Below are 24,615 nucleotides of genomic sequence, written 5' to 3'. Positions count from 1 at the left end.
GTCTCCTGTCAGACAGACAGACAGACAGCAGCTGTCTCCTGTCAGGCCGCTCAGCAGCGGCTCTGATCTGATCTGAAAGCAGTTATCACAGTTTGGGACGTTTCCTTCAGACCTTCATGTTGAAACATCTCGTCCCGTCTGTTCGCTGAGCCGCTCCGCCACACAGACGCTCCGCCGCCGTTTCAAAGTGCTGATTTTGGTAAATGACTATAATTACTCCTCCTGCGCGGCGGCCCGAGTCCCAGCGGCGCCGGGCTCGCCGCTTGATTGACAGCTCTATTTTTAAGCCTTCCCGTGGACAGCGGGGCGCGGAGCGGGAGGGGAACGGGACGTGACGGCTGCTGAGGAGATGATGGACGGTTTGTCTCCGACGCTCCGCTCGTCCTGCCGGGAGGCCTCGGAGCAAGGCACCGACCGCCAGCATCGAGCCCAGACGGACTCTGCTGGTCTGGGCCCCCCCTGTTCAGATGTCATTATAGACTGGAGGTCTTCACAGGTCCACGAGACTCCTAGAAACAAAGACCCGACCCAGGACCCGAATTGGGCCGAGTCCAAATTACAATAAGTGGATCTGGTCCAGCAGGTCTCAGGTCTGTGTGTCAGTGTGTCCTCAGGCCCCTTCTGGATCAGGTCTAATTAACCTCAGTTCTGGTTTCAGACTGGGTCTGACTGTGCTTGGGTCCCTTGTAGATCGGGTCTAGTTATCTTTGGGTCTATTTTGGACCGGGTCTTACCAGCCTCACGTTCCCTCTCGGACCAGGTCTGGTGATCTACCCTCTGGTCCGTATTTAAGTGCAGTACTTGAGTAAAGTTCCTGCAGGTCAGACTGACCCGCTGCCTGACTCGGGTCCTGATCCCGGACCCGCAGAGACGGAATGAACCCTGCTTCAGTTCATTCTGGAACAAACAGTTTCAGCCTGAGACCTGAACCTGCAGAGTCCATGTGGACCCTGACTGACTCCCTCAGCTTTGCTCTTTTTGTTTGTTTGTTTCCAACAAGAAGAATTACTCAGAGTTAGAACTCATGTGTTTATATGTGAGTTTTGAAAATATTTCCTGTCGCTGTGTGAACAAAAAACTTTCAAAATAAGAAGTGAAGCTACTGCGCATGTCCACTAAATCAGCTGTGAAGGAGGCGGGGCTTCCGTGACGAACCAGGAAGAGTTCCCCACGCGCGTTGGTGATCTTCCACGGTGAGTTCGTGCAGTTTCTCCTTTTCTCTTTTTCTTTGTTTCACTGCTTTTCTTCACATGTTCAGCCTGAAGCAGCTGCTGTTAGCATGCGGCTAGCATTAGCTGCTGCGCTACAACTGAGCCTGAGACACACACACACACGTGTTTGTTTGTGTGTGTGTGTGTGTGTGTGTGTGTGTGTGTGTGTGTGTGTGTGTGTGTGTGTGTGTGTGTGCGTGGAGCTGATCTTGTTATTTTGTGGAAGTTTAACATCATAAATGTTCTTATGACACATTTTGCTCGTTTGTGCTTCTTTACTGTTTTTAAGTCAGCGCTAACATTGCTAAACAGGCTAGCTTTAGCGGACGCTGATCCTTCCGTGCGTCACGCCGGACTCCATTCAGAAACGTGTCAGTTTAACGTCTCCTTACCTGTCAGCCAGTGAAACATAGGTCATAAAATATGCCAATGAACCCTGAACACACTGACAAGGGTCACTCTTTAGTTCGGCACAAGTCAAATAAATCAACCGTCTGTGGTTTTAATAAAATAGGTTGTCCATGTGCTAACGCTGCGTACTGTAATGCTATCTAACTACAGTGGTGTATCAGTTTATAAGCTTATCTTATGTCAATTGTGGATACATGACTTTGCTACTTTCCTCCTCAAATATAATAATAATAATAATAATAATAATGTGTGTAATCTGCGTGGTGACAGTGAAGCAGTTGAAAACGATGAGCTGTTTGTTGGATCGTACACATGCTGAATATACAGCTGCATAGTTAATGATTAATGTTTGATATCATGCTGTTTTTTGAATGAAGTTTGGTTCGAGTCTGAAATCATTAAATCCATTTAAGTAATCTGACTGTAACCTGTCTGTCTGTGGATCAGGTGTGTTGGTGATGACGTCATCAGCAGAGGACCAGCTGTGCCTGAACATCAGCAGCAGTTTCTCCTCCTCTTCATCATCCAGGAGGAAGCCTCTGACTGCTCAGCAGAGATGGGCCACAGTGAGTATCAGCTGACGTCGCGTTCAATTCCTCCTGTCGGAGAAACAGCAGCTCCATCAGCTGCAGGCGTCCTCCCAACACTGAGCCGCAAAACCTCCTGCTGCTCCTCCTGCTGCTCCTCCTGCTGCTCCTCTCTGCTGCTCCTCCTGCTGCTCCTCCTGCTGCTCCACTCTGCTGCTCCTCTCTGCTGCTCCTCCTGCTGCTCCTCTCTGCTGCTCCACTCTGCTGCTCCTCCTGCTGCTCCTCCTGCTGCTCCTCTCTGCTGCTCCTCCTGCTGCTCCTCTCTGCTGCTCCACTCTGCTGCTCCTCCTGCTGCTCCTCTCTGCTGCTCCTCCTGCTGCTCCTCCTGCTGATCGATCACGTATCAAATCAATCATTAACAAGCTTTCCCTCCCCCTTCCTCCGCTCCTCCTTTGCTCCTCCTTCTTCGCTCCTCCTTCGCTCCTCCCTTCCTTCATTCCTCCTTTGCTGCTCCTTCGCTCCTCCGTCCTTTGCTGCTCCTTTCCTTCGCTCCTCCTTTGCTGCTTCTTCGCTCCCCGTCCTTCGCTCTTCCCGTCCTTTGCTGCTCCTTTCCTTCGCTCCTCCTCTGCTGCTCCTTCGCTCCCCCGTCCTTCGCTCCTCCCGTCCTTTGCTGCTCCTTTCCTTCGCTCCTCCTTCGCTGCTCCTTCGCTCCTCCCGTCCTTTGCTGCTCCTTTCCTTCGCTGCTCCTTCGCTCCTCCGTCCCTTTGCTGCTCCTTTCTTCGCTCCTCCTTTGCTGCTCCTTCGGCTCCCCGTCCTTCGCTCCTACCATCCTTTGCTGCTCCTTTCCTTCACTCCTCCTTTGCTGCTCCTTCGCTCCCCGTCCTTCGCGCTCCTCCCGTCCTTTGCTGCTCCTTTCCTTCGCTCCTCCTTTGCTGCTCCTTCGCTCCCCCGTCCTTCGCTCCTCCCGTCCTTTGCTGCTCCTTTCCTTCGCTGCTCCTTCGCTGCTCCTTCGCTCCTCCCGTCCTTTGCTGCTCCTTTCCTTCCGCTCCTCCTTTGCTGCTCCTTCGCTTCGCTCCCCGTCCTTCGCTCCTCCGTCCTTTGCTGCTCCTTCGCTCCCCCGTCCTTCGCTCCTCCCGTCCTTTGCTGCTCCTTTCCTTCGCTGCTCCTTCACTCCTCCCGTCCTTTGCTGCTCCTTTCCTTCGCTGCTCCTTCGCTGCTCCTTCGCTCCTCCCGTCCTTTGCTGCTCCTTTCCTTCGCTGCTCCTTTGCTGCTCCTTCGCTGCTCCTTCGCTCCTCCCGTCCTTTGCTGCTCCTTTCCTTCGCTCCTCCTTTGCTGCTCCTTTGCTGCTCCTTCGCTCCTCCGTCCTTTGCTGCTCCTTTCCTTCGCTCCTCCTTTGCTGCTCCTTCGCTCCCCCGTCCTTCGCTCCTCCCGTCCTTTGCTACTCCTTTCCTTCGCTCCTCCTTTGCTGCTCCTTCTCTCCCCCGTCCTTCGCTCCTCCCTTCCTTTGCTGCTCCTTTCCTTCGCTGCTCCTTCGCTCCTCCCGTCCTTTGCTGCTCCTTTCCTTCGCTGCTCCTTCGCTGCTCCTTCGCTCCTCCCGTCCTTTGCTACTCCTTTCCTTCGCTCCTCCTTTGCTGCTCCTTCGCTCCCCCGTCCTTCGCTCCTCCCTTCCTTTGCTGCTCCTTTCCTTTGCTGCTCCTTCGCTCCCCCGTCCTTCGCTCCTCCCGTCCTTTGCTGCTCCTTTCCTTCGCTGCTCCTTCGCTGCTCCTTCGCTCCTCCCGTCCTTGTGTGTTACGCTGCGGTCGGTGTTTGTTGGACTTGAATCGACTTGTTTCTGTCTTCACTTCGGCCGCATGTCAAACACCGAGCGCTCACTGAACATTCACCACGGCCACATTAACCTGTCTGGGGCCCCCGAGGTCTGGGGCCCCGGAGGTCTGGGGCCCGGAGGTCTGGGGCCCCGAGGTCTGGGGCCCCGAGGCCTGGGGCCCGGAGGCCTGGAGCCCCGGAGGTCTGGGGCCCGGAGGTCTGGGGCCCGGAGGCCTGGGGCCCCGAGGCCTGGGGCCCGGAGGCCTGGAGCCCCGGAGGTCTGGGGCCCGGAGGTCTGGGGCCCGGAGGCCTCGGGGTCTCGGCCCTTTTTGTAGTCCAGCCCTGCGTCGTACCAACAGATGAACCCTGATCATTGTGCGACGAGCTTCGTGCGCTGTCTAAAACAGGTTTCCTGTTTACGCTCTTCATGTTCCAGCTGATCGTGTCTCTCAGGTCAGGTCAGTCCAGGTTCCGCCCACCTGAGACTCAGCTGAGTCTCACCTGAGTCTCAGGTGAGTTTGTTTCTCTGTCCGACCTCCAGAAGAAGCAGCGAGCAGAGAAGAGGAGGCTCAGCTCCTCAGAGGAGCAGAGGAGACGGCAGCTCAGTGACACAGCAGAGGAGGAGGAGCCGGAGGCTGAAGCCCCTCCTCCCGCAGACACTCAGGTAAACACTGCTCACACCTGTCTCACCAGTCACCTGAGGGAAACATTGTCTCCGCAGTATTGTTTTTATTATTATTATTAATAATTATTAACCCTGTGTCGTCCAGTCTCCAGCCACTGAGCAGGCACCACCGAAGAAGAAGACGAAGACGAAGGAGAAGGATGGAGCGAAGGAAACAGGAAGGAGCAGCATCAAGACCTCCTCCCTGTTCAAACACAACCCAGATATCCCCGAGATCCACAGGTACGCAGCTCCTCCTCTGATTGGCTGAACAGACCGCCCTCTGATTCTGATTGGTTCATATCAGAGCCAGCTGACGTCACCTTTTCTTAGATATTGCTGATCGATCCTGTTTATTAATCAATCAGATATTTAATCAGTCTCTAATGAACTTTCTCCTCCTCCTCCTCCTCCCTCCTTCATCTCCTCCTCCTCCTCCCTCCTTCATCTCCTCCTCCTCCTCCCTCCTTCATCCTCCCCTCCCATCTCCCCCTCCCTCCTTCATCTCCTCCTCCCTCCTTCATCTCCTCCTCCTCCTCCCTCCTTCATCTCCTCCTCCTCCCTCCTTCATCTCCCCCTCCCTCCTTCATCTCCTCCTCCCTCCTTCATCTCCTCCTCCTCCTCCTCCTCCTCCTCCTCCAGGCCTGTTGTCTCTCAGTTAAAGGAGAAGATTTTCACCAGTGACTCATTTTCAGACCTGGACCTGCACCCACACCTGGTAACACACACACACACACACACACACACACACACACACCTGGTAACACACACACACACACACACACACACACACACACACCTGGTAACACACACACACACACCTGGTAACACACACACACATCCTTGTACTTCCATCTTTGTGAGGACCGGCCAAAATGTCCTCACATTCCGAAAATATATAATAAATGATCAGTGCGTTCTGGGTGTTCTGTGTTCTGATTGGCTGGTTTCTGTCCACCAGGTGGCCACACTGAACAAAGTCCTGAATGTTTCCACAGTGACCAGGTGAGTTCACACACACACACACACACACACACACACACATTCCACTGACCTGCATTCATTACCTGTGAGACTGAACCCAGGTCTTAACCCTGACATTGGTGTTACTGTGTGTGTGTGTGTGTGTGTGCGTGTGCGTGTGTGTGTGTGCGCTCAGTGTTCAGAAACAGACTATTCCAGTTCTTCTGTCGGGACGAGACGCCGTAGTTCGATCTCAGACGGGCTCAGGTGACACACACACACATTTTAAACGCTTGAACACACTGTTTTCTGACTCGTGGCTGTAACTCGTCTCCGTGGACGCGAACAACGTGAACCGGAGTCAGTCAGTGACGGCTGGACGTGTCTCTGCAGGTAAGACCCTGTCCTACGCCGTCCCCCTGGTTCAGAGTCTGCAGGCGGTTCGGCCGAAGGTCAGCAGGTCCGACGGTCCTCTGGCCGTCATCATCGTCCCGACCAGAGAGGTTCGTTCTGATTAAACACCCGCTCCTGTTGCCTTCATGTAAACGACGAAATGTTCCATAGAGCTGCGACTCGTTTCATTATTGATTCATCTGACAATTAGTTTTATGATCAATACATTCATTGTTTAGTCTATAAAATGTCAGCAGACTGTTCTGACCTTCTCAGTCCAAAGTGACGTCTCGTTTTGTCCGACCAACATCTCCGGTTGTGTTCGGATTAAACAAACCAGGTCCAGCAGGTTAATCGGTGATCTTTGAGGTGCTGGACAGAGCCAGGCTAGCTGTTTCCCCCTGTTTCCAGTCTTTATGCTAAGCTAAGCTAACCACGACCTGGCTCCAGCTTCAAAATGTTGAACTGTTCCTTTAAGGTGAAGCTCAAAGACTGAAGATGTAAAGAGCAGGTTCACCTGTTTAAACATGATTCACTAACTCTCCACCTGTCTGTCTGTCTGTCTGTCTGTCTGTCTGCCTGCCTGTCTGCCTGTCTGTCTGTCTGTCTGTCTGTCTGTCTGTCTGTCTGCCTGCCTGTCTGCCTGCCTGTCTGTCTGTCTGTCTGTCTGCCTGCCTGCCTGTCTGCGTGTCTGTCTGTCTGTCTGTCTGCCTGCCTGCCTGTCTGCGTGTCTGTCTGTCTGTCTGCCTGCCTGTCTGCGTGTCTGTCTGTCTGCCTGCCTGCCTGCCTGCCTGCCTGCCTGCCTGTCTGTCTGTCTGTCTGCCTGCCTGTCTGCCTGTCTGTCTGTCTCTCTGTCTGTCTGCCTGTCTGTCTGTCTGTCTCTCTGCCTGCCTGCCTGCCTGCCTGTCTGTCTCTCTGTCTGTCTCTCTGTCTAACTGTCTGTCTGCCTGTCTCCCTGCCTGCCTGTCTGTCTGTCTCTCTGTCTGTCTCTCTGTCTGTCTGTCTCTCTGTCTGTCTGTCTGCCTGCCTGTCTGCCTGCCTGTCTGCCTGCCTGTCTGCCTGTCTGTCTGCCTGTCTGTCTGTCTGTCTGTCTCTCTGCCTGCCTGTCCGTCTGCCTGTCTGTCTGTCTCTCTGTCTGTCTGTCTGTCTGCCTGTCTGCGTGTCTGTCTGTCTGCCTGCCTGCCTGCCTGCCTGTCTGTCTGTCTGTCTGTCTGTCTGTCTGCGTTTCTGTCTGTCTGCCTGCCTGCCTGTCTGTCTGTCTGCCTGCCTGTCTGTCTGTCTGTCTGTCTGTCTGTCTGTCTGCCTGCCTGCCTGCCTGCCTGCCTCTGCCTGTCTGTCTGTCTGTCTGTCTGTCTGTCTGTCTGTCTGCCTGCCTGCCTGCCTGCCTGCCTGCCTGTCTGTCTCTCTGTCTGTCTCTCTGTCTAACTGTCTGTCTGCCTGTCTCCCTGCCTGCCTGTCTGTCTGTCTCTCTGTCTGTCTCTCTGTCTGTCTGTCTGTCTGTCTGTCTGTCTGTCTCTCTGCCTGCCTGTCCGTCTGTCTCTCTGTCTGCCTGTCTGTCTGCCTGTCTGTCTGCCTGTCTGTCTGCCTGTCTGTCTGTCAGCTCGCCCAGCAGACGTTTCAGACCTTCCAGAAGCTTCTGAAGGTAATAAAACATATCTCTCTGGTTGTTACTGGCTCCAGATTATCAATACTGAAATTGGTTGTTATATCAGATTATGTTTTACTCCTAATCAACTGATCCTAAGCACCACCCCTTTTCCTGAATGCACCAATCAGAGCCGAGCACGAACCCTACCTCGCGAGTGCCAGCGTTTACTCTGCATGTTAGAAACTGCAGCGACACGTTGAGGGTCAAAGGTCAGTCGCTCCAGAGCCTGAAACAAGGCACGAAAACCTGAACAGCAATTTGACAAGAAATCCTAATCACCAGAGCTTTCAGTCACTTGTCATGGCCTTCATCAGTTTTTGCTTGAAAAATGACATCAACAACTGTTCGTTTAACGAAACAGCTGCTGATTAATTTTCTGATTAATCAGCTAATGGTTTCAGCGCTAATCGCAGCAGTAAAGAGGGGCCGGTGTTCAGGACTGGTTCCAGCCCCAGACCGGGGCCTCCAGCTGCTTCACAGTAACCGTTCAGGAAGACTTTTACTGTGAAGGAGCTGCAGGAAGTGTTGTTAATAGCAACAGCTGATTCAGGTGTTTTGTCTCTCTCTCTCTGAAGCCGTTTACCTGGATCGTCCCGGGCGTCCTGATGGGAGGAGAGAAGAGGAAAGCAGAGAAGGCCAGGTACAGCACCTGTACTCACCTGCTCCTCCTCCAGTCCTCCTCCTCTTCTTCTCCTTCTGCACTTTTTGCCTAAAGTGCTGCTAGAGGTCCTTGAGTAGGTTCAAGGATTCCATGAGGAACTTTTAATTGGCCTTGAGAAGGAGTAATAGAGGAAGTGCTAGGGATCTTGAGGAAAGAGTCCCTGAAGAAGGTCTAGAGCCCTGAAGGTCCTTGAGGAGTTAAAGGAGTCCTTAATGAGTTTCCAGGAGTCCTGGAAGAGGTTGTAAAGATTCTGTTGCCCCAAAACAGAGATGAATCTCTTCTCACAGCTGGGGAAGTCGGTCCCCTCGAGGCTGCAGCGTTCATTACAGCCACAGCCTGAACAAACAACAAGCTGATGATTCACCTGTTCTTACAGCCGTGGAGCTAAACATATAACGTTTGTCCTGAGGGGGGCGCTAGAGGAAAGATCATGGAGTCATTAATGTGTCAAGAGTTGGTCCTCTGGAGCTCAGTATAACATTATAACTGACTGACCTCTCTCTTCAGGCTACGTAAAGGCATCAACATCCTGGTTTCAACCCCAGGACGTCTGGTGGATCACATCAAGAACACTCTGAGCATCGCCTTCAGTGCTGTTCGCTGGCTGATCCTGGACGAGGCCGACCGGTAACTCACGTTTCACGCTTACGTTGATATGAATGTTTCCTTTATTTCTACAGCAAAGTGTGTGAACGTTTTAATCAGGAGGACGCAGGACTTTAACATGCCCGCAGCGATACAGACGTCAGTGTCATCTGTGTCATTATGGAAAGAGATTTGGTTGTTTTTCATGATCTGAGCTGGCGGAAGCATGTCGAGGTTAAACAGAAGTGGATCAAGAATCGAGCCCTGAGGAACTCCATGTCAGTTCTGTCTGGAGTTACAGATCCACACAAAGTATTTGCTTTTCTCCTGGGAAACTGCTCGCATAGACTCCACCGTTGAAACACCTGCACATACGTGTTGGATATTGAACAGGTGTAGAAACGCACATGTTAAAAGGAGACGTTGTGGTTTTAGCAGCAGTTACTTTTTCCCTCCTGTGTCTCCAAAACATGACGAGACAACTTCTACACGTTTTGAGCGTCTGGTAACAATTTCGATAAAGATTTCTGCACAGTGTCGATGATCTGTGTGTGTGTGTGTGTGTGTGTGTGTGTGTGTGTGTGTGTGTGTGTTCAGGACGTTGGACCTGGGTTTTGAGAAGGATCTGACCGTCATATTAAACAGTCTGAACTCTACAGGACCGAGCAGACAGAACGTCCTGCTGTCGGCTACACTGACTCACGGTAAAAACTAAAAACTCTCTGTGAACTCGTTGCTGCATCTTAACGTGATGCATCTTATTTTTCTGTTTTCTTTATTTTTTTATTTTAATTCTTTATTTAAACTATTTTCTCCTTGGAGGTCACTTTACTTCATATACTATATACTCATATATATATATATATATATATATATATATATATTTTATATTGTTTAAAGTCGGGTTTCTCAGACAAAGTTGAGACAACTGCCCCCACCTTCAAGATGCGCACATATATATATATATACATATATATATATATATACATATATATATACGCCTATATTTGTTGTGCATTCTTGTATTTAGTCAAACTGTCCCATTAAAGCAGCCGAACCAGCAGTCAGCAGCTCCTGTCTGCAGTGGACCCGTGGACGGACAGACAGCTGTCTCTGGATCACTGTGAGACTGAAGGAAACTTAGAAACAGCAGGATTCTCAGGCAGGTTCTGCATCGTCTCTTTCTCTGATTCAGAGAAAATCCTGTCAAAGTGTTTTTCATTGAACAGAAACAGTAGCTGGTGTTCAGCCGGATCATGGATCAGCAGCTGGACAAACAGAAACCAGTATAACATCCTGCTGTGTTTCTCTTTTTTTTTTGCAACTTGTTGTTTATTGGGTACAAAAGTTTTTCGATATACAATCCACAGTTTCCGTCATATATATCTAACATGATGCTGAGGGTTACCCAGAAAACATAACACCATATCATAAAAAGGAATATAGTACATGAACAAGAACAAACACACCAAGTTCAAAGTATTGAGATTGTGTGATGCCTTTGATGCCCGTGTACCCGTCCCCCGGGCACGCCACACTGCCGCCACTCTGCCGTCTCTCTGTGAACGTCCTGCAGTCTCGGCAGCAAAGTGACTGTTTCCACGCAGCGGACTGCTTTGCTTACTGATGCCGTCTGTCTTGCCTGCTGTGTTTCAGGTGTGACTCGGTTAGCGGATGTTTGTCTTAACGACCCAGTCAACGTCCACGTGTCTGGCCCCGCCTCCTCTGACCTCACTACCAGCTCTACCGTGACCTCTGACCCCAGCACAGCCAGCCAATCAGAGAGCTTTGCTGTACCAGAGGCTCTGAAGCAGTTTGTGGTGGTGGTTCCCAGTAAGATCAGACTGGTCTGTCTGGCTGCTTTCATACTGGACAAATGCAAGGTAGACAATAAAAATATATATTTGTAATATGAATATACAGTTTATGTGTGTGTGTATATATATATATATATATATATATATATATATATATATATATATAATATATGACCAGATTTCCTGTAAATCTCCTTCCTGATCGTTTCAGCTCAACTAAGATCACCGATACTTTCGCCATATGATACCAAATTTGGTGCAAATACTCACTTGCAAGTCTAGTTTCCGTCAAATCGTTTAGATCAGGGGAATGGCTCAGGTCATTTTTAGTTGCAGCAGCCTGATTGGTTGACAGCAGATTGGCAGTAAACTGTCACCGTCATGAACTGACGGTCTGTCGTTGTTGTTGTTCAGTTTTCTCAGAACAACAAACTCATCGTCTTCGTCTCGAGCTGCGAGGCCGTCGAGTTCCTCCACTCTCTCTTCACCTCCGTCCTCTCTGGGCCCTCGACCAATCAAAAGCCTCAGCTCAGCTTCCTGCGTCTCCATGGCAACATGAAACAGGAGGTAGGACCGTCTTTTGCTGTCTGGTGAAAATCCAGTGTTTCTCTGCTCCTCAGTGTTTGCGTGTTTTCGTGATCAGCTGGCAGTCAGCGTGGGTGTGTTTGTTTTCTCCTCCAGGAGCGCTCAGAGGTCTTCCAGCAGTTTGCAGTGTCTCAGTCTGGAGTCCTGCTGTGTACGGTCAGTGTTTCTGTTTCACCATGCTGTCTGTGTTAGTTCTCAGGTCTGTTCGTGCCCCCGTCACAACCACCCAAAACAAATACTGCAGCATATCCAACATATGTTACACTATGTGTTATACAGCGGTGTGAAAAAGTGTTTGCCTTCCTGATTTCTTATTTTTTTGCATGTTTGTCACTTAAATGTTTCAGATCAACAAACAAATTTAAATATTAGTCAAAGATAACACAAGTAAACACAAAATGCAGTTTTTAAATGAAGGTTGTTATTATTAAGGGGAAAATAAAATCCAAACCTACATGGCCCTGTGTGAAAAAGTGATTGCCCCCTAAACCTAATAACTGGTTGCTCCACCCTTAGCAGCAACAACTGCAATCAAGCGTTTGCGATAACTTGCAGTGAGTCTTTTACAGCGCTGTGGAGGAGTTTTGGCCCACTCATCTTTGCAGAATTGTTGTAATTCAGCCACATTGGAGGGTTTTCGAGCATGAACTGCCTTTTTAAGGTCACGCCACAGCATCACAATAGGATTCAGGTCAGGACTTTGACTAGGCCGCTCCAAAGTCTTCATTTTGTTCTTCTTCAGCCATTCAGAGGTGGACAAACATGCAAAAAAAAATTTAAAAATGAGGAAGGGGGCAAACACTTTTTCACACCACTGTATTTATGTTATAAAAATATGTGTTTCAGGATGTAGCAGCCAGAGGTCTGGACCTTCCTCAGGTCACCTGGATCGTTCAGGTAATTATTTATGGCAGCAGTGGTCTTGTGACCCCTTAATATTAAATAATGTCTAAATCCAACAACTTGTCTCAGCATGCAGTTCAAACAAAAAGTGATTTTCACTTCTCAGATTGTTTCATTTGAAGGGTTTTTAGAGGCTGAAAGAGGTGAAAAGCATAAATTTGTTAAAGTCAACAGTTTTGTGTAACTTTATGTAAACATTTTTTCTTTCTTCCTTTAATAATTACTGCAGGTTGGTGCACTGTTTTATTTTTTTATACAATATATATATTTTATATAGAATGCAGACAAATGAAACGTGATTTTAGAAACAAGTAGAAATGTTCTCACTGCAGTAGCAGATTGGTAAAAACAAATTAAGAAAATAAGACTTTAAGGACTCAAGTTTCCACCAAAAATGACTTGTTAAGAAGAAGATAGTGATCTTGTGACCCCTCAGATTTATTTTGGAGACCGCTTGAGGCCCCGAGCCACAGTTTGGGAACTACAGTTAGGACAGGAAAACACAAACTTTTCTTGCCATAGCTGAGTACACACAGTTTCACAGGGCGAGTAAGGATTAGAGAGTTCAGTTCAGGGTTTTCTCTTCCAATCAGTGGTTAAGATCATCTGATCATCATCATGTTGTGATGAGCACACGGGAGCGAGTGTCTCTTTGCGGTCCGAGCCTGCGCCCAGTAGGCCGGTTCAGTAATCCATCCATGCCTGGAAATAATGAACACCTTCCAGCCAATCAAAGCATAGGATCCTTTTGTGGGTGTGGTTAAAAAGCACTACACAACACTACTACAGTTACTGCTTAACAACATCACTTTGTGTGTTTTCAGTACACTCCTCCGTCGGCAGCAGCAGAGTACGTTCATCGTGTCGGTCGGACGGCTCGTATCGGAGGAAGAGGAAGCAGCCTCATCTTCCTCACTCCCGCTGAGACCGCCTTCATCACCGAGCTGGCCAATCACAACATCAGGTCTGTTGACTGACAGCCATCAAAGCAAATCAACTTCTGACTGCATCAAAATACGTGTAGGACACCATGTCAGTTACCACCACCGCTCAGTGAGCTTCTGGAAGTGAAAAATAGAGGATTTTGATGATTCGCCATAATGTCGTAACCATCCAAGGCAGACTTACCACGAGCTGTGAGATTGTGAAACGATGGTATACGCTGCTGTAGGTCTGTATGAAGAAAAACACGTTTTATTCACGATATCATGGAGAAGTACTACACTACCCACAATCCTAAAGTGTAACAGCAAAGTCTCTGATTGGTGGAGCTAGCTGTTACCATGGAAATGTTTACTGCATCCGCGAACGCAAACCCCCAAACGGCTAGTGAGCATTTTTTTTTTTTACTTTTACACACTTACAACTTAAAACAGGTTTAGCTAGTGAGTTACTGCTACCACTGAACTCTACGATCGTTCACGTTTACCTCCGAGCAGCCATGATGTCCCCTTCTGACAGAATCACTTCACTATAATACTGTCAAAGGTTAAATTCAAGAAAAACCCTTCCAACCGAACGATAGCAGCGTTCGGTTGGAAGCTGTTGGAAAGGTATCCTTTGCAATGGTTTATGGGCTGCGTAGTTCCTTCACTCCTAAAATATTTATGTACACAGTCTTGTACCTTTGCCTTTTTTTCCGTTTTCCAATCTTTTTTTGCTCTGAATCAAATGTTTTACGGTCACGATTCATCTCGTTGAATCTCTTCGTAGTAGTACCACACTGATGGTACTATTACAGTATTTCTGTTGGTCCTCTTCCTGGTTTTGACTGTAGGGGCGGTTCTTGTGTTTCAGCCTATCAGAGATGAAGCTGCTGGACATCCTGTCCAGTCTGATGATGGATGACACCTACAAGGGGCGGGGCAAATACCACAGCAAGGTAAGACACCTTTATCCTCACACCTTGGCTTCAGAGATCCAGGTGTATTTGGAGGTGCCTTTTTGAAGGGGTTTCTAGAGTTCCAGTGGTCTGTTAGGCTGCCTTTAAACGATTCAAGGGATGTTACAGGTGTTTTAAGAGTGGTTCTTGGTACCCTTGATTGGGTTTCAGTGGTCCTTTAGGGGGTATCCAGACTTTTAAACAAACAGACTTTTTTGCATCTTTAAGGTTCCACTACACTTTAAAGGAACTCCGAGACACTTTGAGGGATGGTGCTGCTCTTTGTGTTGTGTTTGTTTGGGAAGGAGATGCCCGGGGTATTTGAGGTAAACCTTGGGTACTTTGTTGAGGTTCCGGTTGCCCTTCAGGTTATCCCAGTGGTGTATTTAAGGGATTTCAGTGTTTCTGATGGAGTTCTGTTGGTCTTTAAAGCCATTCATGGGCTTCTCAAAAAGATTAAAGGGATGTTTGAGGTGTTTAAAGGTTTCATAAGGGGGGTCCAGCATCTTTTGAAGGTTTTTCAGGGTTTTTGTTGAGGTTCCAGTTGCCCGTTAGGGTTTCCCAATGGTGTATTTGGAGGTTCCAGGTGTCTGTGAGGGGATATTAGGGGAGTCCCAGTGTTCTGTAAGGATTCCAGGATTTCAGGAACCTTTTGGTTTCCTGGTTCGTGGGAATCACAGAGACTCTAAAGGGGTTTCTGGGGTCCCTTAGGTTTGGAGTGGAGTACTGGGGGTCTCTGAGTAGGTCCAAGGTTTTTGGAAGACTGCTGTGGGTTCCAGGGTTCTGCTCAGTCTGGAGACTGGACTCTGTACTGAGAGTCTGAACCAACAGGCAGCTGAGACTCAGACGGTGAAACCACCTGCTGTTTCTCTGATGGTGATAAGAATAATGTTTTTAAACACAAACACAGTTTCTTTTTCTTTCTGAAGCCCTAAACGTGACGGTGTCAGGCTGAAGAGCTCCAACAAAGACTGAATAAAAAAGACTTGTAGTGACAGTAAAACCAGCAGGGGGGGCGTGTTTGTGAAGGATCGGTTCAGACAATTTCATTGAAGCGGTTTATAAAGAAACCTGATGCGACTCCTGCAGCAGGTTGAAACAGGAAACATCTGCAGGTTCAGGTTTTAGTTTCTGACGATTCAAACATGTTGGACCTCTGTGATGATCTGATGCTTGTGTCTCTTCACACGCCGACTCTCAGACTGTCAGAAGAGATTTAGGCTGCTGACTCTCTGACATCATCACACTGGTTTATATTAACCTTTATTTAAACATCTGTTGAACATGAAGCCTGTTTTCAGAAACATACTGAAGCAAACATCATGTTTGGGACTCTTTGAGTCTTTTCTCTGATCGTCTCTCGTTGTTGTAGGACTGGGGCTCCATTTGAACTACATTATGCTATGAAATAATAATAATAATAACTTTATACATACAGCACCTTTCAAAACAAAGTTACAAAGTGCTTTACAATAAAAACATATAATAAAAGCAAATAAGATCCAGAACTTAAGATAGAAACATGATTAAATAATTTCAATAATTACATCAGAAAAAGCCGTACGAGATTTAAAGCAGGACACTGAGTTCGTCTTCCTGAGATCTCCAGGCAGGAAGTTCCACAGCTGAGGGGCCCGACAGCAGGGGCCCCGTCACTGCCATCAAAATAGACAATAGATAATGATAATGTAATCGATCACATTTAGATTTTGGTTACCGAGGGAAAGCTGCATTTTATTGTACAATCCTATGAAGCTGAAGTTATCAGACGAGTCAACGATCTGAATGCATCAATAGAGATATATCTATATATATATATCTATATATATATATCTATATATATATATCTATATATATATCTATATATATATATATATATATATATATATATATACTGTGTGTGTGTGTATATATGGTTAAATACTTAAAATAGAGCGTAAAAACAATTGATAGACTTTATACTTTCCCTTTTCATTTTACTGAACCTCCAATAAGTTGGTTAAATAGATTTCGGGGGTGGGGGGAACAGTGACGTCAGGGGTTATTCAACTATACTAAAAAATATGAAATGATGTTTCCTGTATTTATAAAAATGTATATCAATCTAGCAAATTACATTATGGTGAAATTGCTAATGACACTCTCCATAAAAATCAAGGGTGTAAGTTAGGCCGACTTTTCAAAATGTAGTTTAGTTTCTCTGAGAGACCTGATCCTTAAAGACAGATGTTATATTTGCATCTTTACTACAAATAGTTCTGTTTTTACTGCCTTATGACTTTGACTGACGTGTAAATCAAACCCGATCAAAATACAGATTTATTTTTTACCCTGAAATCATGCAGAGGAGGTCGAGGTGCTTTTTTCACCCCTGAGCGCTGCCTGCAGGTCTGGATTAACCTGCTTCACAGAATGAGCTGCGGGCCCCTTCATGTCAACCTGTACATTTTTATTTGTATTAGTATTCATTACTTTGTAGTTTTAATTAACTATACATTTATTAACTGCCTCATGATGATCCCAAAGCCTTTGGTCCCCTGGTGGTCTGGTAAACCAGCCTGTATGTGCCTGACAGGTAAAACCCAGGGCAGTAAAAGGTCAGGAAGCCTACAGTGCTGCTGATGGACACGTAGCAGTAAACGCCGGATATAATCAGCGTACATACATGCAGTTCTGTTTATACACACATGCGTTCACACTAGAGCTGAAACGAGTAATCGATTAGTTGATCGACAGAAAATTAATCGCAGCTATTTCGATGATCGATCAATGATTTTAGTTTCTGAAACAAACGCGTTAAAGACATCAGGTGGCCTTGGAGGAATCGTGAATGCTTTTCTTTCACTATTTAACATTTAATAGACTCGGCGGTGAATTGATTGAGAAAGTAATCAGCGGATTAATCGATCAGTTGCAGCCCTAGGCAACAGAGTGTGTCAGGTGTGTTCGCGGCCACGCAGGTGAGAGTCTGGTTTTAACGAGGTTTCAGCGGGGGTAAATCAGGCCCTTGGTAATGGAGCTCTGCAGGTGTTGCTGGTCACACCTGAAGGCCGATTTGACTGTATGTACTGTTTGTGTCGACCTTTGACCTGCACTAGTCTGTGGTGAATAACCGGCGGCCGTCTCTCTGGCAGAGCTCGTCCGGCGCTCTGCAGCAGGAGACCCGGGAGCGAGCCACCGTCCTGCAGACGGAGTTCGAGAACGCGGTTCACTCAGACGCTCAGTCGTTACAGGCCGCCAAGAAAGGTACGTGACACCGGTGTGTTTGTTTGGTCGTATTTTTATTCTTCCTTGTTGGTTGACGTGTCCCTGTGATGTCACTGTGATGTCACCAGCGCTGCAGTCCTTCCTGCGGGCGTACACCACCTACCCCGCTCACCTCAAACACATCTTCCACATCCGCTCGCTCCACCTGGGACACACCGCCAAGAGCTTCGGCCTCAGAGACGCTCCGCAGGGCCTGAGCGCCGCCGCGGGCCCCGCGGGCCCCGGGGCCAACAACCACAACAAGTACAAGAACCACAACAAGAACCGGAACCAGGCCGGGAGTCCGGTCAAGAACCGGAACCAGGCCAGGGGCAGCCAGACTGCAGGACAGGGCAGACCTGGAGAAAAGAGGTAAGGACCCGGGTCGGTCCGCTTCAGGCCGCCCCCCCTCCGTCAGCTGAGAGTCTGAGACTGTTTGTAAACGTTTCGCTGCGTTCAGATCGGCTTCACGTCGCAGTTTACTGACCAGAGCTGCCGCCGCTTCACATTAAAAGCCTTCAGCGGGATGCTTTTAATGTGAAGAGCTTACAGGAAATGTAACCAGCCTGATGCGGATCAGATCAGCAGAGCAGCACCTCGTCCAGGTGAGAAGAAGCTGCTCGTTAACGTGACGCGATGGCACACACACACTCTGCTCTGCGTGTGTGTGTGTCTGACACGTCTGTCTGTCTCTGCTCATTAACACACCCCCCCGCTGAGATGACTGACAGCAACACACACACACACACACACACACACACACACACACCTGTACGTAATTAAAGCCACGGCTCCCTTCAGTCGCAGATCATGTTTACTGTGTGTGTGTGTTGTTAACAGCTGCTCCTCACAGCGGGCTTGTCTGGACATGGACACACACACACACACACACACTGTTAGTAGTCAGTAGAGACATAATTACAGGTGTGTGTGTCCCACCTCCTCGGTATCCCACAATCCTTTGGGTGCTGGTCAGTTGTGTAATGGTGCGTTCAGGTGATCCTCGTGAACTGATAGAATTGGTTAAATATGTTCTGTACTGTTAGCCTTTGTTCTTACTCTTGTTATTAAACCTCATGTTCAGACTCAAACCAACACGTTTGTCCGTCCCTCAACACCGACTTCCTGTCTGCGGCTCTCAGCTGCGAGCCCATTGGTTCCTGCTGAAGACGTAAATCTTTAAAAACACCTCGCAGACATACAGCTTCCTGTTTAAAAGGCTCAGTGATTTCCTCAAACAGCTGCTCGCTGTAGTTTTTCTCAGCAGGAGGAAATAGTGCATCTGTTGGGGACTATTTTCAGCGGCGGATGAATCACCACGTGGTGCTCTGTATGTGGGACGGACCCGCCGTGACACTGTTTCTCCTACAGCTGGAGTTCTTTCCAGGAAACTTTCAGGAAGCTGTTAGAGACGAGTATTTAAAGCGTTAGTCTGTAGTTCTGACCAGCAGGGGGAGCTGTGCTGAACCGGTGGGTTAGATAAAGACTGATGCGGGACAGAGAGTCGGGCTGCTAGCACAAGACTTCCTGCTGCGCACACACACACACACACACACACACACACACACACACACACTCCTGGCAGCAGCAGCCTTTAATCAATAACCTCAGTTAACCTCGGCGAGCTGCCGACCAGCAGAGAGAGGCGTTCAGCGGAGCTTCCTGTCCGAGGCGTGGAAGCGAAACCAGAACCAGACCGAAGAGCTGAGAGCATCAGCTGTGTGCGGAGCGATGAGGAGGCTGGAGCCTTCCTCACACGAACACATGAAGCCGACAGAAACTTCATGTTTCCATCGTCTGAGCTTTCAATGGCGTTGTCTCACTGCGTCCTCTTCTTCTGCGGCGCTTTAACGGCAGCGGCTGGAGGATCAGCTCCACCAGCCAATGAGCTCGCAGGGCTTCAGACTAACTCTTTACCTGGTGGCTCTGCTGCACCTGCCTCACCTACAGGATTAACAGGAATAAAGGTGCAGATACGTGTTTTTTAACGGACTTAAATTCAGTGAAAGGCAGCTGTTATTATAAGTTACATGTTGTCATGTGACTCCTCAGTGCGGCGGTTTGCACGCTGACCCAGCGACGCTCTTTTATCGATGCTGCTGCTCTTATCAATACTCCTTATCAGTTCAGTTCTTTATCGATATTCTTATCGGTTCTTTTTCTAAATGTCTTTTAAAAGAGAATAAATTCAGAACAGGATCAGAATTCAATATTTTAAATAAAACTAAATGTTTGTAGAGCAGCAAAGTCGCCGTATAAACTCAGTAACAGTGAATAGTGAAGTGAAGACTCACTGCAGGTAAGTCACCTGGCGGAGGGGGGAGGGGCCTCTTTGTGTCAGCCAGCAGGACGTTTACAAGAATCTGCCGCATTTTAAGATTCGTGACAAACGAGAAACAGCCCGACTGCGTGCAGACGCTTCGTTTGAGCGTGTTTGTAGCGGTTCGCTATTAGCCGAGCTAGCTCGCTGCGCTTCTGTAAACTGCAGCAGATTCAAATGTCGCTTTCTACACGTTCACCTGGAGTGATCTCCACCTGCTGTCTCCACTTCGCTGTCTCCATCTCACTGTCTCCACTTACTACAATACCCATGAGCCTCTGCTGCTGTTGCTATGGAGAAGAAGTCAGTCTGAGGTGTGAATCAGAGCGGGAGTGAATAAATCTGTTTCCTCATCAGTCCGATCTTTTATCTTCAGCTCACCGTTAGTGTGAAGCTCTGTGATTGGCTGTTTGTTAGTGAAATGCACCCTGGGAGTCGTAGTCTTTCTCAGCTTTTTATCAAAGAACCAGATATTTTCTAACAGTCGTTCATCTTTTGTTTCATGTTGATCACAAACTGTCAGTCAGGAACATGACGTGTCGCTGCAGGAACATGAACTGTGCTGCAGGAACATGACGTGTCGCTGCAGGAACATGACGTGTCGCTGCAGGAACATGAACTGTGCTGCAGGAACATGAAGTGTCGCTGCAGGAACATGACGTGTCGCTGCAGGAACATGACGTGTCGCTGCAGGAACATGAAGTGTCGCTGCAGGAACATGAACTGTCGCTGCAGGAACATGAAGTGTCGCTGCAGGAACATGCGATGTCGCTGCAGGAACATGACGTGTCGCTGCAGGAACATGACGTGTCGCTGCAGGAACATGACGTGTCGCTGCAGGAACATGAACTGTCGCTGCAGGAACATGAAGTGTCGCTGCAGGAACATGACGTGTCGCTGCAGGAACATGAAGTGTTGCTGCAGGAACCTGACGTGTCGCTGCAGGAACATGAAGTGTTGCTGCAGGAACATGACGTGTCGCTGCAGGAACATGAACTGTGCTGCAGGAACATGCGTGTCGCTGCAGGAACATGAACTGTCGCTGCAGGAACATGAACTGTGCTGCAGGAACATGACGTGTCGCTGCAGGAACATGAAGTGTCGCTGCAGGAACATGACGTGTCGCTGCAGGAACATGAACTGTGCTGCAGGAACATGAAGTGTCGCTGCAGGAACATGACGTGTCGCTGCAGGAACATGACGTGTTGCTGCAGGAACATGACGTGTCGCTGCAGGAACATGAAGTGTCGCTGCAGGAACATGAAGTGTCGCTGCAGGAACATGAACTGTCGCTGCAGGAACATGACGTGTCGCTGCAGGAACATGAAGTGTAACTTCACACTTTATACAGAAGCTTTTGGCTTTGAATATTTTAACGTTTGATTGAAACGTGATGGTTTTCTCCTCCTCAGGTTTCCTCCTGGGCAGAGGGAGGCCAGTCTGATTCGCTCTGAGTTCTCCAGCGGGCTGGAGGGAGGAGACGCCAAGAAGAAGAAAAAAAAGAAGCCGTCAGGAGAGGAGGAGGAGGAGTAATGAGGAGGTGCAGCAGCTGGAGTGCCCATGAGCAAAGCGACAACCTGCAGCTGCGCGACGACGTCTCGCTGTTAGAAAGACGTTTAGTTCTCAGTCGAGTCCGTTAGACGACAATCTGGCAGAACTAGCACAGAAACTTCTCCGTGTTGAAACGTAACGGAGCCGAAGACTGAACGTGTTTTTCTGATGTTTGTTTTGTTTCATTTCCCACAAATTCAGAATCATGTGATCAGGATGTTTGCGTGCTTATTTGTATGATACTCAAATATAAATAACATGTATTTCTACAGCTGGATGTCTTTGGTGAAGCAGTGAAAAGATTTATTTTTCTTTGTTGGAAAATAAAATTGCATTTTTACTCTTGAAGGAGCTCACGCCGACCCGTCTTTACTCAGCCAATCAGGATGTTTGTTTCCCAGCATCAACAAGTGTCGAGTCTCCACTCAGTCTCCTGATCGGCACTTCCTGAATACTGCAGGGGAAACAAGAGCAAGTCAGAGTCCCTGAGTCTGAATCCAGATTCTGGTTTGGTATCTTTTGTGCTGCTGAATGTGACAGACATGAACTGAGGTGACAGTTCTTGGTCCCCGTGTGGGTTCTGGTCTGAAGACGTTCAGCAGGTTCGTTGCAGGCAGAGACTGAACAGCTGCGATCAGCGGAAAGCAGCTCGAGCACGAGGGTACGAGGCTTCATTACTGACAGATCTCTCACCTCACGTACTGCGTGTTCGTGTGTTAATGTGTGGACGCCTCACGCATTAACACCACTTCACAACAAGGTGAACGTCTCTAGAATATCCAAAATAAACCAACAAATATAGAAATCTAAAACTAAAGGGGAAGTTTAAAGGTTGAGGTTTGAGTCGGTCTGTTCGGAATAAAAGCCTGTTTAAAGTGTTTCTATTAAAGCAGCTGCTGTCTGCAAACACTCTGCAGCACTTAAGGAGATATTCAGGTCGTTCTGATGTGTAATCGCTGCCTTTTAACAGCATCAATATTTCAGCCACTGTTTAATATTTCATCAGCTAATCGCGCTGTAAATGTCTGGTTCTGAATTAAATGTTCAGCCATCTGATTGGACAAATGGACGGACGGCTGAAACAATCAGTCGAAAGAAAACGAACCGCCAACAATTCTTTGGTGTTTTATATGTGAATTTGCCTCAACCAAGACCAGAGACCTGAGTCAAAACCCTACAAGACCTAGACCAGTGCAAGATGGGTCCAAGTTCGAACACCCGTGAGGACGAAACGAGTCAAAACCTCCTCGAGGCAAAGACAAGTCCAATCGAAAAGCCCCAGAGACCAGTCGAGTCCATAAAATCGCCTCGAGGCCGGACAGTTTTACACTTTGTTTTATCAGAAACTTACAATAAGTGATCTTCTACCATCAAGACACACAACAAAAAATAACAAAAACATTAAGAATCATTTGCATATTTATTGAAACTTTTAAAAACTGAAATATAACAACTGCAGACACGTTCAAAACACCAGTCCAGCCATCAGCTCGTCTGACGGCTCGCCTTCCTTCCCTTCAGACGTCAGAGGTGAACGAGTTCAGTGTTTGAATCACGGATCGAGATGATGAACAAAACAAAGTTTTAAAGTTCCCCCGTTTTGTTCGGCTGCGCGTCGTATTGCTGAGAAATCTTCTGGTCTGCAGCTCCGTCTGAATGGCGTCCTAGTGAATCCTGGACAGGTTGGTTTGTCCAGGTTGGACAGGTTGTCCCGCTCCACACAGGCGCAGCAGTAACGCCGTCACTTGTGTTTGCTGTAGTCGTCCTTGTTGCGATGTGAAGTTTCATCTGCTCGACCGATCGCGGTCGACGTCATCGCCTCCAACCCCTGAAAGTACCTGAACTTGGATTCAGTATCACCCCTGAGCAGCCCAGATTCAGCTCCAGGAACTTGTCCCCAAAGCGGGCGTAGAACAGAGACCATGGACACGTTTCGTGAAGCTCCTGCAGTGGAAAAGGGCCAATAACAGTCTTCTTAACTTTAGGTAAAGAGTGAAAGAGTAAAGAGTATTTGGTGTTCCTGTGTGTCGTCATCCCAGTCTGCCCAGTGTGCTGGTGTCAGCGGGGATGTGGGTCAGGACGCGGGGCAGCAGTGGCGGGACTGGGTGGTGGTGGGGGACGTGGCTTCGGTACAGGTACAGGTCCAGGTCCAGTGCGGGCGGGGCAGGAGGGTACAGGTAATGTGCGGGCAGGAACATCCTGCCGGCTTCAGCCAGCAGCTCCAAACCAACCGCTGACTGACGCTTCCACTTCGTCCTGACGGAGGAAACACAAATCTCTCGTTATATTTACAAAAATATCAACTTACCAAGAAAATAACACTGTGCTGAAGATTTATTATAATTTATTTAATCTTATTCGTACAAGTGACCTGGTAATAAAGGAGCTCTTCTTTTCTGCGAGCGGGTTTATTTCATGTACAGAAATGATTTTCTTGTGTGCACAAGATGAAATATCAGTTACGTTGTTATTTAACAATTAAAAAACAAGATTCATTAAAAAGTGTTTGCTTTCATCTTCGTTCTTATATTTCATTTCTTAACAGAAAAACAAAACTCTTCCAAAAGATAACGTGAATAAAGTCGAGAACATCGGACCCGAACTGTCCGCTGTGGAGCTTATTGATGATAAATTTAGACCTCCAGCCAATCGCAGCGCAGGATTCTCGCGGGCATGGAACAATAAAAATAAATCAATAAATAAGAAATCAGTGCTGCGTGCCCCGCCTGCTCTCTGGCCGCTGTGATTCTGCACTAAAAGCTCCAGATTTGTTTCTGCATTAATTATTGATCATGAATTACAGCACACACTGCTGAATTATTGATCACACAGCGTGCATTATTAATCAGGAAATGTCTCACATGTGTCTGTCCACAGTGATACTGAAGACAGACAGGCAGGCAGGCAGGCAGACAGGCAGGCAGGCAGACAGACAGACAGGCAGACAGACAGACAGGCAGACAACTAAAATAACTGTTAAAGCAGGAAATACAGAATATTTTTGTTCTGAGACTAAATTTGTGTTTTTTTTTTAGTTATTTGACTATTTTCTCAGGTTCTTTATATTTTGATCATATTTCTACGATAATTAAACTAAGTCTTATATATTCTAGTTATTATGTTTATTATTGAGGTTCAGAGTTTTTACCTTGGAAATCATTCATCTACTGATGAAGATCATGTGGTATGATCAAAAGCGTAAAACAGCTACTTAATGGACTTTGAGCTGAGACTGTTTTATCTCCTGTTCTGGTTTCTGTGATACTTGTACGACCACGAGGAGACACAGGACGACCACGAGGAGACACAAGACAACCAGGAGGAGACACAGGACAACCAGAAGGAGACACAGGACAACCAGAAGGAGACACAGGACGACCACGAGGAGACACAAGACGACCAGAAGGAGACACAGGACGACCAGAAGGAGACACAGGATGAC

At 47.9% G+C, this 24,615-nt stretch overlaps 2 protein-coding genes across 3 annotated transcripts in view; one reads left to right on the top strand and one right to left on the bottom strand.

Annotated features, from left to right (window-relative positions):
• ddx31 (DEAD (Asp-Glu-Ala-Asp) box polypeptide 31) lies at positions 1-21,521 on the top strand. Of its 2 annotated transcripts, none has more exons than XM_044195777.1 (21): positions 1-1,193; positions 2,070-2,188; positions 4,497-4,619; positions 4,726-4,862; positions 5,262-5,337; positions 5,581-5,624; positions 5,779-5,849; positions 5,976-6,085; positions 7,576-7,617; positions 8,199-8,263; positions 8,792-8,911; positions 9,467-9,573; positions 10,526-10,752; positions 11,101-11,253; positions 11,368-11,427; positions 12,118-12,168; positions 12,999-13,138; positions 13,972-14,056; positions 17,155-17,302; positions 17,392-17,674; positions 21,035-21,521. In XM_044195777.1, the coding sequence occupies exons 2-21, from the start codon at positions 2,081-2,083 to the stop codon at positions 21,153-21,155; spliced, it is 2,271 nt and encodes a 756-aa protein (XP_044051712.1). In that variant the 5' UTR covers positions 1-1,193; positions 2,070-2,080; the 3' UTR covers positions 21,156-21,521. The 2 variants fall into 2 exon arrangements, with proteins under 2 accessions (XP_044051712.1, XP_044051713.1); XM_044195778.1 differs by having other exon boundaries at positions 2-1,193; positions 17,191-17,302.
• A 1,056-nt stretch (positions 21,522-22,577) lies between these two features.
• barhl1a (BarH-like homeobox 1a) overlaps positions 22,578-24,615 on the bottom strand; it is a 5,626-nt gene continuing 3,588 nt past the window's right edge. The window contains exon 3 of the mRNA XM_044195809.1: positions 22,578-23,429. Coding sequence (XP_044051744.1) covers positions 23,204-23,429 — 226 coding nt within the window. The 3' untranslated portion in view covers positions 22,578-23,203. The remainder of the gene's footprint in view (positions 23,430-24,615) is intronic.

The sequence above is a fragment of the Siniperca chuatsi genome, linkage group LG5, assembly GCF_020085105.1.
Source record: "Siniperca chuatsi isolate FFG_IHB_CAS linkage group LG5, ASM2008510v1, whole genome shotgun sequence".
NCBI classification, from domain to species: domain Eukaryota; kingdom Metazoa; phylum Chordata; class Actinopteri; order Centrarchiformes; family Sinipercidae; genus Siniperca; species Siniperca chuatsi.
Note: the sequence above shows the minus strand (reverse complement) of the source record. Positions and strands in the feature narration are given on the sequence as shown.

Coding starts and splice junctions, on each gene's coding strand:
- ddx31 (XM_044195777.1), top strand. CDS start 2,081: ATGACGTCATCAGCAGAGGACCAGCTGTGCCTGAACATCAGCAGCAGT. Junction 9,574..10,525: donor GTCGGCTACACTGACTCACG/GTAAAAACTAAA, acceptor GCTGTGTTTCAG/GTGTGACTCGGTTAGCGGAT. Junction 11,254..11,367: donor ATGGCAACATGAAACAGGAG/GTAGGACCGTCT, acceptor TTTCTCCTCCAG/GAGCGCTCAGAGGTCTTCCA.